The 15,883-nt window shown below is 41.9% G+C and overlaps 1 protein-coding gene across 1 annotated transcript; it reads right to left on the bottom strand.

The window, feature by feature from the left end:
• Positions 1–9,600: 9,600 nt before the first annotated feature.
• Positions 9,601–11,005, bottom strand: LOC125621464 (olfactory receptor 10A7). Its single transcript, XM_075119468.1, is given in 2 exon segments — positions 9,601–10,332; positions 10,335–11,005. Coding segments are annotated over 2 exon segments (969 nt in total). The 5' UTR covers positions 10,843–11,005; the 3' UTR covers positions 9,601–9,871.
• Positions 11,006–15,883: the final 4,878 nt, after the last annotated feature.

Here is a 15,883-nt window from a genome sequence, read left to right as displayed (position 1 = left end):
CAGTCTGGTGTCATATTTGATATTTTATTTTATATTTTATAAACAAAAACATATAAGACTGATGTGTATGGGGATATGTAGAAGCTATCTATCTATCTACAAAACGTATAGAGTCCTGAATCACCGGTAACAAAAAACTCAGGTCTCTAACACTTGACCTAAAGGAATAACATTCTTTGCATGTCAATTCGTGGCAGGCTTCTATATTTGTTTTGTCCAGAGACAGAATCTTGTGCACATAAATGGTGCATATTTGTACTAGGTTACCACATTTTCCCCTATAGGATTCATGACTACCCAGTCAGGGGGAAAGGGTTAAGTTTGCGCTCAGGGCAGCCTAAAAAACATAGATGTTTGTGTCATCTCCCTGTCTGAGTGCAATGAAGGGTCAATAAGGACCTGGTTAAAAAGTACCCAGATCAATAAGATGCCCAGAGTGACAATGCCAGCTCCAATGACTCATACAATTCTAAACCTGTTCTCCCAAGTGCTTGCAACCACTTTCAGTTTGGTGTCATCTGCAAATATTTTAACACTTAGCATATAAGATAGATATGTATAGGATAAATTGTTTGGTAGCTAGCTAGCTAGTTCTAAGATATTAAATCCAGAATCATTTGTAATAAAATCTGAGGACTCTGCCACTTGACTTAAAGGAATAACATCTTTGCATGTCAATTAATGGCAGGCTGCTATACTTGCTTTGTCCAGACACTAGAGGGAGACAGGTTTCAGAGGAACAGCCGTGTTAGTCTGTATTCGCAAAAAGAAAAGGAGTACTTGTGGCACCTTAGAGACTAACCAATTTATTTGAGCATGAGCTTTCGTGAGCTACAGCTCACTTCATCAGATGCATACCGTGGAAACTGCAGCAGACTTTTTGATCTTCTGCACATAGATGGTGTATATTTACACTAGGATACCACAGTCACTGAACTGCTGAGGTCTTACTGATCTGTCAAAGAGGAGAGATGGCAGCCAGCATGGTTGCAGCATGCATGACATTTCCAACTGCACTCAGCTATGGAATAAGTTTCTAGAGCTGAGTGATGTCACTCCATGCTATAAATCTATTTACATTAGGTGTGGGGATTAGGGTCAGGACAGGGGTTAAATTCAATTGTTTGTTAATCACTGGGCATCATCATGACCCATGTCAGTAGCCCCATTAACGTCATTGGAATTTTGTCTCAGTAAGAATTCAGTAAGTCCCTCAATGTTTGGTATTTACTTTTTCAAGGATTTGGAGTTGCCATACATGGCTGTCATGGAGAGCCTCATTCCAGGCCATGGCAGAATTGAAGCAGAGTAATGACTGGCTGTTAAAGAGAACCAATCCCTATTATCGAGTGTGATATATGGGAATGGACAGGGGGCATGGAGGAAACAGCCCAGCTCCACCCAGATACCGCCCAGGGACCATGTTCTTCCTGTCTGCCACAGTGTACAATGTGGTTTGAACTATTCATGCATTGTGGTGGGAAAATTGCACCCAAAAAGGGGCTGGGAGATGACAGCAGAAAGAAGATACTCAGCATTCAAGGGGAGGAAGATAGAGAGGAAACAAGCTTCCTTCCCTCCAGGATGTAAGAAGATTGAGGGAGATCCTGAAATGATGAAGAAGAGAAGTAATAGGTGAGAGGCGATGATGGTCTAACTCCATAATAGAGTTAAGTTCAGAAGGGACCATTGTGATTATCTAGTCTGACCTCCTGCACATCGCAGGCCACAGAACCTCCTTTAATAGACCCATAACCTCTGACTGAGTTACTGACGTCCTCAAATCTTGATTTAAAGACTTCAAGTGGCCTGATTCTCTTTACAATCCCACCAGTGTAAATTAGGAATTATTTGATTATAAATAGGTGTTACAAAGTGGGGAATCAGGACCACTAACTCAGTGAGTAATTAATCATGTTAACATTAACTGATGGCAAAATTCCCTAGCATGATGGATAGACTGTATGAGCCCAGATCCTCTGCTGTTGTGAACTGGAGTAGATCCATTAAAGAACTACCCTACAATCTGGAGATCTGATGCCTGAGACTTCCATCAGTGTTGTATGGATGCCCGAGCAGTGCAGGCCTGATCAAGCTCCTGTAAGCTCCTGGTTTTTACTTCACTATCAAATCTCATCACAATGGTGATGAGTAAAGCTTTTCCTGGTGATGCCTTTTTTTTGTGTTGGCAAAATGTAAAGTAACATAAATAGGTCCATCATCGCTCTCTCTGGCCCAATGACTGTTCCATTGTGGATAAATATTTAAATAGTCCTTGGGCCAAAGAGAGAGAGACTGAGAGTCTGAATGATTTTGTAGTCCAGGAAGGTGGAAGACCTCAGATCCAGTTCCCCTGCTCCAATGACTCTTTCATTATTTATCCACAGTTGAAGAGCTTCAACAGTAGAGACTGAGGCTGGGACACCCCATTCAAATGCTTTTTTCCACCTCTGGCAGAGACGGGGGAATTGAAGCTGCATCTCTGACTGTCTTGGCTAATAGTCATTTATGGACCTATCCTCCATGAGCTTATCTAATTCTTTTTAAACCCAGTTATAGTTTTGACCTTCACAACATCCCTGGCAATGAGTTCCACAGGTTGACTGTGCGTTAAGTGGAGAAGCACTTCCTCTTGTTTCTTTTAAACCTGTTGCCTATTACTTTCATCAGGTTACCCCAGACACAAGGGTTTGGGAGAAACCCTACCCAAGTGGAGAGAGGGCGGGAAGCCCAAGAAACTGAAGGGACGAAGAGGGAAGTAGCTCAGGGGAAGGAATCACAGTTTCAAGCACTTTGCCACTATTCCTAGGACCCCTGGGCTGGTACCCAGAGTAGAGGGTGGGGCTCAGGTCCCTCCCCCTTCTCTGGGACACTAGCGAGGCAGTTGATGCCCAAGAACAGGGCGAGAGATAATGCCCTGACTCCCCCCTCCCATAAGAAGAAAAAGCATGAGACCCACCACAACAGTGCTGGCAATTTGCTACAGGGCCTGTCATAAATATAAAGGGAAGAGTAACCACCTTTCTATATACAGTGCTATAAAATCCCTCTTGGCCAGAGGCAAGGTCCTTTTACCTGTAAAGGGTTAAGAAGCTCGGGTAACCTGGTTGGCACCTGACCCAAAATGACCAAGGAGGGGACAAGATATTTTCAAATCTGGATGCGGTGGGAAAGTTTTCTGTCTGTCTGTGATACCTTTGCCAGGAACAGATCAAGGATGCAAGCTCTCCAACTCCTGTAAAAATGGTAAGTAATCTAGTTAGAAAATGCGTTATGTTTTCTTTGTTTTTTGGCTTGTAAATTCGCTGTACTGGAGGAAATGTGTATTCATGTATTTGTGTCTTTTTGTAACTTAAGGTTTTGCCTAGAGGGACTTGGTGTTTTGAATTATCTTATCTTCCATTCTGATCTTACAGAGTTGTTCTCTTATCTTTTTTTGTTCTTCTAATAAAGTTCTTATTTTTAAGAATCTGACTGGGTTTTTTGGGTCTTAAAAATCCAAGGGGTTTGTGCTCATCTTGTTTATTCTCAAGCCTCCCCAGGAAATGGGATGTAAGGGCTTGGGGGGATATTTTGGGGAAATAGGAACTCCAAGTGGTCCTTTCCCGGATTGTTTGTTAAATCACTTGGTGGTGGCAGCGTTTTACCTAATCCAAGGGCAAAGACTTTGTGCCTTGGGGAAGTTTTAACCTAAGCAGGTAGAAATAAGTTTAGGGGGTCTTTCATGCAGGTCCCCACATCTGTACCCTAGAGTTCAGAGTGGGGAAGGAACCTTGACAGGGCCATATCCTGTTCTGCAGTTTAAAAGCAGAGTAACTATATTGTCCTCATGGCTATTTATTCCTGAGTGACCCCAGTGATAAGAATCTGGTGGACCCAAATGCAACAGACACTTAGAAGGTCAGACTAGATCATGATGGCCCCTTCTGGCCTTGAATTCTGCAAATCTATGAATCTTTGAATCAGTCAGTTTAAGCTACTGCAGAAAGGCTTACAAGAAACCATGGCCCAGAGTTTTCTCTGCTATAACGCCCCAGAAGTTGATGGAGTTACACCCAGGAGGAAGTTAGCTCCTACATCTATTGTTGTGCCTTGCTGTGAACATACAATAGTATACAGGGTGGGGAAGTGTCTGCTGTAAGCATACATCTCATTACGGGACCCCAGAGACATTTTCCCAAGGCCCTTTGAAGGCTATATGGCAACAGTTATCTCCATGGGGGTACTTCATTCACTCCATGCAGGTGGATTATGGAGGAGAATAGGCACCCTTGTTTGCATGTATGTAGCATGGTTTGTGCAGTTAAATTACTTCTGTTGGGGTTTGTTTCCTCATATATTGGTCCACAGCATTATTTCAGCCTTGGGATATAAGGGCATGTCTATGCTACCATTATTTCCTTCTTAGCAAATAGCGTGAAGCCAGAGGAAGAATGAGACTGTCACAAACGGAGAGGAAGACACCTGTTTTAGCATGGTACGATTCCCTCAGACTTTTGAACGTACAATATCTTCAGCTCCACTGCAATAGATCTAGCTTTATTTTTTTGGCCCAGACAAGACCCCCACCCCCCATAGATAACATACTGCTAGGCATCCCAGAAATGATATATAGACAGATTAGATAGATGTGCAGGGGAAATTCCGAGAGCTGAACTCCCTCTATTCTGCGTTGCTGAGTCTGAGAGGGTGCGTGATGTTTGTGTCTGTTGAAGTTGGAGTTGCTAAGCAGTAATCAGGATTTGTTACTGAAATAAGATATTGGCCCAGTTTGTGACCTCACTTACACCAAACATGTAAACCCCAAACTCCTCTAGTGACTCCAGGTTTACACCAGTGTTGCTGAGAACAGAAGCCAGCTCTTTAACACTTACAGAGAGGTGTGGGATATGAGAACCTCTGGGAGGCAGGCAATCTCAGATATTTCCTACTCATAGTCTTCATAACTTTTGTTCATTTTCTTACTGTATGCGCTACCTTCTTATTATTTTGATTCAGTTATTAGTTCTGCTATTATTATTGGCCCAAGACCTGCCATCTGTACTTACATTTTGGCATCCTTAATTATTACTTAAGAAAGGACAGGGTAAAGAGCAGAGGGTTTGGCAATTTATTTTTGGAAAACCTTGTCATCCCCTTGCAAACTGAAGGACCATAAGATGTAATGAACTCTAGATTCTTTAAATGATTCCTGCTAGAACTAGTTTACCCACCCACAGTAGGGCCATCTACTGATGTTTCAATGTGCTAGGTGAAAGAGTGGCGCAGATAGTTAGATAGATGGATAGCTAGATCTATCTTTCCTGTTTCTATGAATCCTCCAGGCATTTACCTCACACTCATTTAGTTTTTGAGAACCTTACAAAAAAAATTAATAATAAACAGGGAGATTCCTTGTAGTTAGTGGGTTCCACCTAGGAATCACTGAGCATTAGAGATGACTGGAAAATTTCCATCAAAACAATCCTGGATGCGAAACAGAAAATAGTTTGGGTGATTACTCTGTTTTCCAGCTGGCTGTATGCAGCAGTTTGAAGGACTGTGTTCAGGAGTAGAATATAGGGAGATATCCAGGGCTTATTCTATAGAGTATTTCCCAAAGCCCCCCATATCCTCCACCCCCAACATTCTATAAAAACTCCAAGGGGTTTGAAAATATTTACCGGAGGTCGGCTCTGGACAGCTCCAGCTGAATTTAAGACCTGGAGATATCTGTATGTATGACTCCTGCTGTTCTCGTTATTGATATTATACCATTCTCTTTATCCTTCCCTCTGCAGAGAGAAAATGTTACTGCCAGGAAAATCATGGCCAGTCAAATCGCCATGAGTGAATTCTTTCTAATGGCGTTCTCTGATGTTCAGGAGCTGCAGCTTTTACCCTTTGTGGTGTTTCTGTTTATTTACATTGTATCCTTGTCAGGGAATCTTAACATCATCATGGCAATAACCCTGGACTGCCCCATGGTTACTTCACACCCCCATGTACTTCTTCCTGAGAAATCTATCCTTGGATATTTGCTTCATTTCTGTCATGGTAACCAAGTCCTTCATCAACTCCCTCATGAACAACTCATCTATTTCTTTCCAGGGATGTGTTGCACAACTATTTCTATTTATGACAGTTTTCAGAGTAACAGCCATGTTAGTCTGTATTTGCAAAAAGAAAAGGAGTGCTTGTGGCACCTTAGAGACTAACCAATTTATTTGAGCATAAGCTTTCGTGAGCTACAGCTCACTTCATCAGATGCATACTGTGGAAAGTGTAGAAGATCTTTTTATGCACACAAAGCATGGGGGGAGGTATTTTTTCATGCTTTGTGTGTATAAAAAGATCTTCTACACTTTCCACAGTATGCATCCGATGAATTGAGCTGTAGCTCACGAAAGCTTATGCTCAAATAAATTGGTTAGTCTCTAAGGTGCCACAAGTACTCCTTTTCTTATTTTTATTTATGTCATTCTTAGCTACAGAGCTATTCCTCCTCACAATCATGGCTTTTGACCTATATGTTGCCATCTGCAATCCTCTCCACTATGCAATGATCATAAACAAGAGGAGGTGTGTTAAGTTAACCTGCGGGTCATGGGTGGATGGTGGTCTCTATTCTGTTTTGCACACTGCTAACACATTTTCATCACCCTTCTGTGGGTCCATTATCAACAAGTTCTTCTGTGACATCCAGCCATTGCTGAGGATCTCATCCTCTGAATCTCACACTGGTGAAATTGCACTGATCGCCTTTGGTGTGTATTTAGCTTCAAGCTGTTTTGATAATGTTGTCGTATGTTCAGATCTTCTAAACAGTGCAGAAAATCCCTTCTGTGGAAGGTCACCGTACAACCATCTCCACTTGCCTACCCCACCTCACTGTCATTGTTTTATTCCTCACCAATGGCATCAACCTCTGACTCTGCTCTGGAGCAGCATCTGGTGGCTGCATTTTATTCAGTGGTGCCACCCTTGATTAATCCCATCATCTACAGCCTGAGGAGATAAAAACCGCCCTGAGAAAAGTTATGGGAAGGAAGTTCTTCCCTTTGATTTGTGAAGAATTTTAAATATAAAATCATTCCTGGTAAAGTTTGTGGATGACACAAAAATCTCCTTCTTAAAACTCTTCTCTGCTGTGATGCCAGCAAAAATACCCTGGCAATGGTTAGGCAGCTGTGTCACTGGACACACTGTTTTTCATGTTTTTCATTGTCAAGGTTCCTCCCCCACTCTGAACTCTAGGGTACAGATGTGGGGACCTGCATGAAAACCTCCTAAGCTTACTTTTACCAGCTTCGGTTAAAACTTCCCCAAGGTACAAATTAATTTTATCCTTTGTCCTTGGAATATCCACTGCCACCACCAAACTCTAACTGGGTTTACTGGGAAACGTAGTTTGGACATGTCTTTCCCCCCAAAATCCTCCCAACCCTTGCACCCCACTTCCTGGGAAAGGTTTGGTAAAAATCCTCACCAATTTGCATAGGTGACCACAGACCCAAACCCTTGGATCTGAGAACAATGAAAAAGCATTCAGTTTTCTTACAAGAAGACTTTTAATAGAAATAGAAGTAAATAGAAATAAAGGAATCACCTCTGTAAAATCAGGATGGTAGATACCTTACAGGGTAATTAGATTAAAAACATAGAGAATCTCTCTAGGCAAAACCTTAAGTTACAAAAAAGACACACAGACAGAAATAGTCATTCTATTCAGCACAATTCTTTTCTCAGCCATTTAAAGAAATCATAATCTAACACATACCTAGCTAGATTATTTACTAAAAGTTCTAAGACTCCATTCCTGTTCTATCCCCAGCAAAAGCAGCGTACGGACAGACACAGACCCTTTGTTTCTCTCCCTCCTCCCAGCTTTTGAAAGTATCTTGTCTCCTCATTGGTCATTTTGGTCAGGTGCCAGTGAGGTTACCTTTAGCTTCTTAACCCTTTACAAGTGAGAGGATTTTTCCTCTGGCCAGGAGGGTTTTTAAAGGGGTTTACCCTTCCCTTTATATTTATGACATTTATGTTGACCAGTTATATTTAATTGTTTCCTTGTACTCTCCTCATCTGTTTGTCTGTTCCACTTGTTGTCTATAGTTTATTCTTAGATTGTTAGCTGTTTGGGGCAGGGACTGTCCCATTGTTGTGATTGTACAGCACCCAGCACAACAGAGCCATAGTTTCTATATGCTACCATAACATAAACAAGAACAACAGCAGTAAGGTCATGGGTGACCTTAATGATACTTTTCACCCCTGTCAGGGCCTCAACTATAATAATGAAGGTTTTCCAGATGTAGTATAATATTTGCCTCACATCATACAGCATCTTGAGCTCTCCAGACAAAAGCAGGAATATTATCGCCCCCTGTTTTCAAGTGAGGAACGTTAAACAGCAACTTTTCCACACTTGGGGTTGCTAAGCATAGGCACCAAAATATCTGCTGAGAGGCCTAAAGAAACAAAGCCTGATTTTCAAAGTCACCAAGCTCCTCAGCTTCCATTTAGCTAGTCTGAACATTTTGGCTATAAACTTTGTGTCTCTAGCTCCCCATTTCTCTAATGGGAATGCTATATTATCTCTCTGATATTCACTGAGGTTCTGTTTTTTGCAGGAGCCTAGGAGAATTAGGTCCCAATTCCCATTGGAAGTCTGAGCACGGGGCATCTAAGTCTGCTGGGTTGCTATGGAAATCTCAGTGGGAGTGGCCAATACTGAGGCAGCAGTTGGGGTTGTTATGGACTGAGCTCCTGCAGGCATTGGCGAATAGGGAAATCCACATAATAAACTTCACTGTTTGTGCAAAGTTCTATAATCATGTGGGCTCATTCTCTTCTCATGCAACTTGGTGCAAATCAGGAGTAACTCAATGGGATTCAGTGGGGCTGATTCCCCTCTCACTCACCCAAATATCAATCAGAAGTAACTCTACTGAAGTCAATGGGCCAAAACTACCTCTCACTTATGCTGGTGTAAATTATGAGTAACACCAGTGAAGTCATCACAGTTACACTGGTGTAAAACTGAAATAAGTGAGAGGATAACCAGACCGCATAGTGTGGGCTAAAATTGATTCTTCCTGACCCTGTAGGCAATTTTCTCACACCATGAGGGTTCGTTACCTGGATAACGTGATTATGGAGTCTGATACTCCTCCCACTTACACTACAGTTGCATTGATTCTGTTCACAGTAGCACCAATGTAATTCTACTGACTGGAAAGGAAGCCACTCAGATACCACCAATTTAGGTTCATTTCTAGCTACCCTGCTGCTACCTATCATAATATTTCCACACACTCTCATACAGTGGTAGCAAACCATACCTGCTCCTGTGATTTTACACTGGTGTAAACCCACTAAAGTCAAAGCTATTACACAGCAAGGTGTTGTATCATGGAGAGTAAACACAGAGTCCAATCTGAATCTGAATGTTTTCATATTCACAAGGCCACATGATGGGGGTAGCTATTATGATCCCCATTTTGAAGAAAGGGAAGGTTAAACAGCAAATCATTCTGATTTCTCATTTCTAGAACCCCATGGAAGTGTGAATGACAGCCTCAGATGGAAACAAAGAGAGATATTTCTGTGCTAAATCATACAACAATAATAATAATAAATAATAAAACTCATTATGACAAACAAGCCCATGTTAATTGATATTGCCACACCAGCAGAGAGAAACATGAATCAGAGGTTGCTTGGCCCTGCTGCCCTTATTCAGACATGTAGCTCTTCCTCACATCAGGAGTCCCATTGTATTTAATAGAACTGCTCTAATGGGTAAGGGCTGCCAGCACAAGCAGTGATTCACAGCATCACCCCATCAGATGAGCTCCCCTTATCTTGATTTTATTGCACAATACAATAATTACATACAAAATAGTTTGCTATTTGTCATGAAATTCATAATTTCACTAACAGCTTTTCTCAAGGCCACCTTGACCTCTTTGTTTCTCAGGCTGTAGATGAGGGGATTGACCAGGGGAGTCAGGGCAGTGTAGAAGAGAGAGAACACGTTGTGCAGGTCTCTCAAGGAGTTGGTGTCTGGTAGCAGATAGACAATGATTAGTGTCCCATAGTAGAGTGTAACCACAATGAGGTGAGAGGAGCAGGTGGAAAATGCCTTTTGCCTCCCAGTTGTGGAAGAAATTATCTGGATGGTGGCAATGACACACATGTAGGATGCCAGGGTTAATATAAAGGGAGGCAGTGTTAATATGGAGGAGAACAGGAAGTTCACAAGAGCCATCAGGCTGGTGTCATTGCAGGACAGTTTTACTAATGGGGTGTAATCACAAAATAAATGGTCAATTTCATTGGGGCCACAAAAATCATTTGTGATATCCAACATGTAGTGATGGTGCAAGCCACAAAACCGCTTACCCAAGACCCAGCTGCCAACCAGCAGCGGAGCCTGCCATTCATAAGGGCTGCATAATGCAGTGGTTTGCATATCGCTAAATAACGATCATAAAACATCACTGATAAGAGACAACATTCCACAGCTACCAGAGAACCAAAGAAATCAAGTTGCGCAACACAGCCACCGACAGAAATGGTTCTGTCCCCAGTCACGAGACCGGCCAGCATCCTGGGCAGGAGGGCGGAGGTGTAGCAGGTCTCCAAGCAGGACAAGTTCCCCAGGAAGAAGTACATGGGGGTGTGAAGGTGCTGATCAGCCGCAACTAGTGCAACGACGAGGATGTTCCCGGCCGTGGTCACAATGTAGATCACTAGAAACAGCAGGAAGAGAAGAACCTGCAGTTGAGGGAGATTCCCGAATCCTAGGAGGATGAATTCTGTGATGGAAGTTTGATTTCCCCAATCTGTATCTGCCATGGGCCCTATCAAGAAATGTAATTAAATAAATAACCTGTGAAATATGACATTAAAAAAAGATAATTTGGGGTTATGTGGTGTCATTGTAATTTTGTTGATGTTTAAATGTAGTTGTGGATGAGCTTTGCAGGATCTCTGCTTTTCTAGGCATCTTTCTCCTTCCAAAACCATGTTTATAGATACTGTAACCCCACACCTCCAGCTGGGCTGGTACCTCAATTATCCCCCATTATGTAGTGTAATCTAGTGCCATGGGTGAAATCTGGGAGTCAAGAAAGCAAGGTTCTATTCCTGACTCAGTGTGACCTTGAGAAAGCCATGTAGTTCTGTACCTCAGTTTCCACAGCTGTAAAATGAGGTTAATGGTACCTTGTAAAATGGCTTGTTATCTACTGATAAACAAAGTATTTAACATCTTCACAGTGCTCTGAGACCATTGACAGCTTTCTGTACATACTCACAAATAAATCCATACACATCACCTTGTCACACTGAGAGCTGATTTTTACACCAATGTCTAAGGGCTTGTCTACACTGGCAAGTTTTTTCAATGAAACTAATGTCACCAAGGAAACATTGACAAAAGCAAAGTCACCAAAGCGTGTCTACATTTGCTCCCTCTGTCAGCAGATCATGTCCACATTTGGGGTATCTTTGTCCACAGTGAGAGCAATGGACTGTGGGTATGTATCCCACAGTGCCTGCCGACACCATCCGTCACTAGGTGTTGTGGGAATGCGGAAACAGAGCATGGCGCATCCTGGGATGTGCAAAATGTAACGTCGTGCATCGCTTTCTGTCCCACCCCTCCAAAGGTCTCTGGCTTCCTTTTGTGCTTTTTTTCCAACTGTCATTCTTTTGTAGTGCACACCAGAATCTGCAGTGACACAGGATGGATCCCGTACTTCTCTCTTATGCGCTGTTAGCTGTTGTGGGGACATCGCGCATGGCAGCACAGTTACTCTGTCAAGGTTCCTTCCCCACTCTGAACTCTAGGGTACAGATGTGGGGACCTGCATGAAAACCCCCCTAAGCTTATTTTTACCAGCTTAGGTTAAAACTTCCCAAAGGTACAAACTATTTTACCTTTTGTCACTGGACCTTATTGCTGCCACCACCAAGCGTCTAACAAAATATAACCGGGAAAGAGCCCACTTGGAAACGTCTTTTCCCCAAAAATCCCCCCAAGCTCTACACCCCCTTTCCTGGGGAAAATAAAAATCCTCACCAATTTGCATAGGTGAACACAGACTCAAACCCTTGGATCTTAACAACAATGAAAAAGCAATCAGGTTCTTAAAAGAAGAATTTTAATTGAAGAAAAAGTAAAAGAATCACCTCTGTAAAATCAGGATGCTAAATACCTTACAGGGTAACCAGATTCAAAACATAAAGAATCCCTCCAGGCAAAACCTTAAGTTACAAAAAGACAAAAAAACAGGAGTATACATCCCATTCAGCACAACTTATTTTATCAGCCATTTAAACAAAACAGAATCTAATGCATATCTAACTAGATTGCTTATTAACCCTTTACAGGAGTTCTGGCCTGCATTCCTGCTCTGGTCCCGGCAAAAGTAACACACAGACAGAGAGAACCCTTTGTTTCCCCCCCCTCCAGCTTTGAAAGTATCTTGTCTCCTCATTGGTCATTTTGGTCAGGTGCCAGCGAGGTTATCTTAGCTTTTTAACCCTTTACAGGTGAAAGGGTTTTTCCTCTGGCCAGGAGGGATTTAAAGGTGTTTACCCTTCCCTTTATATTTATGGCACTCTCAGAGTTACTTCCAAAGTTAGCAGAGTAAAATTTGACTTCCAATTTTTAAAGGATGCCTTTTTTGCCTCTAATCACTTCTTTTACTCTGCTGTTTTAGCCATGGTGTTGTTTTTGTGTGTGTATATACATTTAGTTTGAGTCTCTGTTATGTTTTTGACTAGTCTCCATTCACTTTGCAGGGATTTTACCCTTGTGACTGTTCCTTTTAATTTCCGTTTAACTAGCTTCCTCGTTTTTGTGTAGTTGCCCTTTTTGAAGTTAATTCTACTGTGGTGGAATTCTTTGGCATTTCCCCCCCTACAAGGATGTGACATTTAATTACATTATGGTCACGGTTTCCAAGGGCTGATTCTCCTCTCACTCAGCCATTAACATAATAGATCTGCTATTAATAATTAATACTACATTTCTCTTGTCAACCCACCTCTCTTTGACCTTGAGCTTTCTACCTCTCCCACGTGCAAAACACTCCTGGACCATATTCACTTCAAACTTCCTATCTGTTCATTCAAACACATATAATCTGTTTCACAGTGGCATCATTCAGGAGTAAGCCACTGAAATAAGCAAAAACAACAAGGAGTCCTTGTGGCATCTTAGAGACTAACAAATTTATTTGGGCATAAGCTTTCATGTGCTAAAATCCACTCCATCAGATGCATGGAGTGAAAAAATACAGTAAGCAATATATATATATATATATATGTATATATATATATATTAGAGCACATGAAAAGATGGGGGTTGCCTTACCAAGTGGGGAGTCAGTGCTAATGAGGCCAATGCAATCAAGGTGAACGTCACTCATTTCCAACAATTGACAAGAAAATGTGTTGGAAATGGATGACATCCACCTTGATTGCATTAGCCTCGTTAGCACTACAAATGTAATTTTTCCTCTCTTGATATTCACCCCTTCTTGTCAACTGTTGAGAATAAGCCACTTCCACCTTAACTGAATTGGCCTTGTTAGCACTGACCCCCCCACACTTGGTAAGGCAGCTCCCATCTTTTCATGTGCTGCAATATATATATACTGCTTACTATGTTTTTCACTCCATGCATCGGATGAAGTGGGTTTTAGCCAACAAAAGCTTATGCCCAAATACATTTGTTAGTCTCTAAGGTGCCACAAGGACTCCTCGTTGTTTTTGCTGATACAGACTAACACCACTACCACCCTGACACCACTGAAATCAATGTAACTCCAGGAGTTAGTTTGGCCTGATGTTTCTTTCATTGTCATTTCTGTGCATAGCTATGATAATATGAAAAATAAACAGAGCTCTGATTTTGCCTTCTGTGAGCATCATACATCCCATGATGGGACCTCAGGGACCTTTCCCCAAAAGCCCTTTAAAGCACACATTTTATTAATAAGTCTCCTTTCAGCAACCTAGGCAGTCTGCACTGGTGAAGAATCAGGGAGGTCTTCCATATGCGAACATATGCGTCTTCCAGCCCAGGTATGCTTCGTGGACTCTATAGCTGAATAACTTATGTGTTTGTTCCCACAACCACTCACTGAAAGACACACAACCACATCTCTCTGATTTTCAGATTGGCTGCCATCAGCTTCTTTACATATCACCATAAAGCTGGAGAACAGCAGAGGTTTGTGTGGATGTGTGAGATGTGGGTGTGTGATCAATGATTTACATAGGGGTGTATCTGTTTCTGTCTGAGTGAGCAAAAAGGGGTCTCCTTGGGCCAGTAAGATTTTGAGGTTTATCGATTCATAGATTCCAAGGTCAGAAGGGACCATGGTGATCATCTAGTCTCACCTCTTGTGCAACAAAAGTGTGCATCAGCTCTCAGAAATTCACTTCATTTACACTCACATAAATACAGAATGAGTGAATCTCTTTTTGAGCCTGTGATTTCCTCATTCTGGCCAATGACTTTATCTTATTTGTATACAGTTCTAATTCCTGTTTGAACTCCTCCTGCTACTCCTGTTAATTGGCTAGATGCTGCTGCTAATTAATCTGATTTGGCTTAATTTTTGAACAGTCACTGCATTAAATAAGATCTTATCTATCTATCTGCTTACCTAGTGTCAAAGTTTGACTCAGACTCACAATTTATCAGACCACTCTGTTTTATTAGCAAAGCTTCTCTGCTAATACATTTAGAAGTGAGCCCCCCAAGTGGGGCTTGTGTCTTTTAATTTATACAGTGTTTTGGAGAACAAGTTACACAGAAGTTACAGACAAAAGAAGAAAAGGAGTACTTGTGGCACCTTAGAGACTAACCAATTTATTTGAGCATGAGCTTTCGTGAGCCACAGCTCACTTCATCAGATGTTTACCGTGGAAACTGCAGCAGACTTTATATACACACAGAAATCATGAAACAATACCTCCTCCCACCCCACTGTCCTGCTGGTAATAGCTTATCTAAAGTGATCAACAGGTGGGCCATTTCCAGCACAAATCCAGGTTTTCTCACCCTCCACGAGAAAACCTGGATTTGTGCTGGAAATGGCCCACCTGTTGATCACTTTAGATAAGCTATTACCAGCAGGACAGTGGGGTGGGAGGAGGTATTGTTTCATGATTTCTGTGTGTATATAAAGTCTGCTGCAGTTTCCACGGTAAACATCTGATGAAGTGAGCTGTGGCTCACGAAAGCTCATGCTCAAATAAATTGGTTAGTCTCTAAGGTGCCACAAGTACTCCTTTTCTTTTTGCGAATACAGACTAACACGGCTGTTCCTCTGAAACCAGACAAAAGAAGGAAAAAGATTTTAGTCACCACCCTTCGAGATCCCTGAGACCAGTCACGTATCTTCAATTACCTGCCACCCTTAACAATCTCCTTTAACAGCTTCCAGTTAACTTAACTAATTGCCCTTCACACCTTCCATTCTGATGCCTGCTTCTTAGATGTGCTGGCTCTATCTTAATTGCTTCTGCATTCAAAAGCTAACTGTCCCTACGTGTGCTCCCTCAGATACTTTGTAACATGTTTTGGCATGCTCTCTCATATACAATGTATCCAGCATGTCCCCTTATACAACGTTATACTTATACAATGTTATACTTCCACAATCCCACCTTTTGGTCAAGGCTACGCCCATGACCAATGACTTACTGGATTCCATACATCAATCGTTCTTTTTCATTACTTTCACTGATAACATTAAACAACATTAGATTAGCACTCTGGTTAGGGGTAACCTGATGGATGGTGTGTCTTGTGCAGTTTTGGATACAACAAGAAATCAATTGAAAACGCACAAAGATTATTAGAATTCCAAATAGG

The sequence above is a fragment of the Caretta caretta genome, chromosome 14, assembly GCF_965140235.1.
Source record: "Caretta caretta isolate rCarCar2 chromosome 14, rCarCar1.hap1, whole genome shotgun sequence".
NCBI classification, from domain to species: Eukaryota; Metazoa; Chordata; order Testudines; family Cheloniidae; genus Caretta; species Caretta caretta.
The sequence above is the reverse complement of the archived record's forward strand: the minus strand, read 5'-3'. Positions and strand labels throughout refer to the sequence as shown.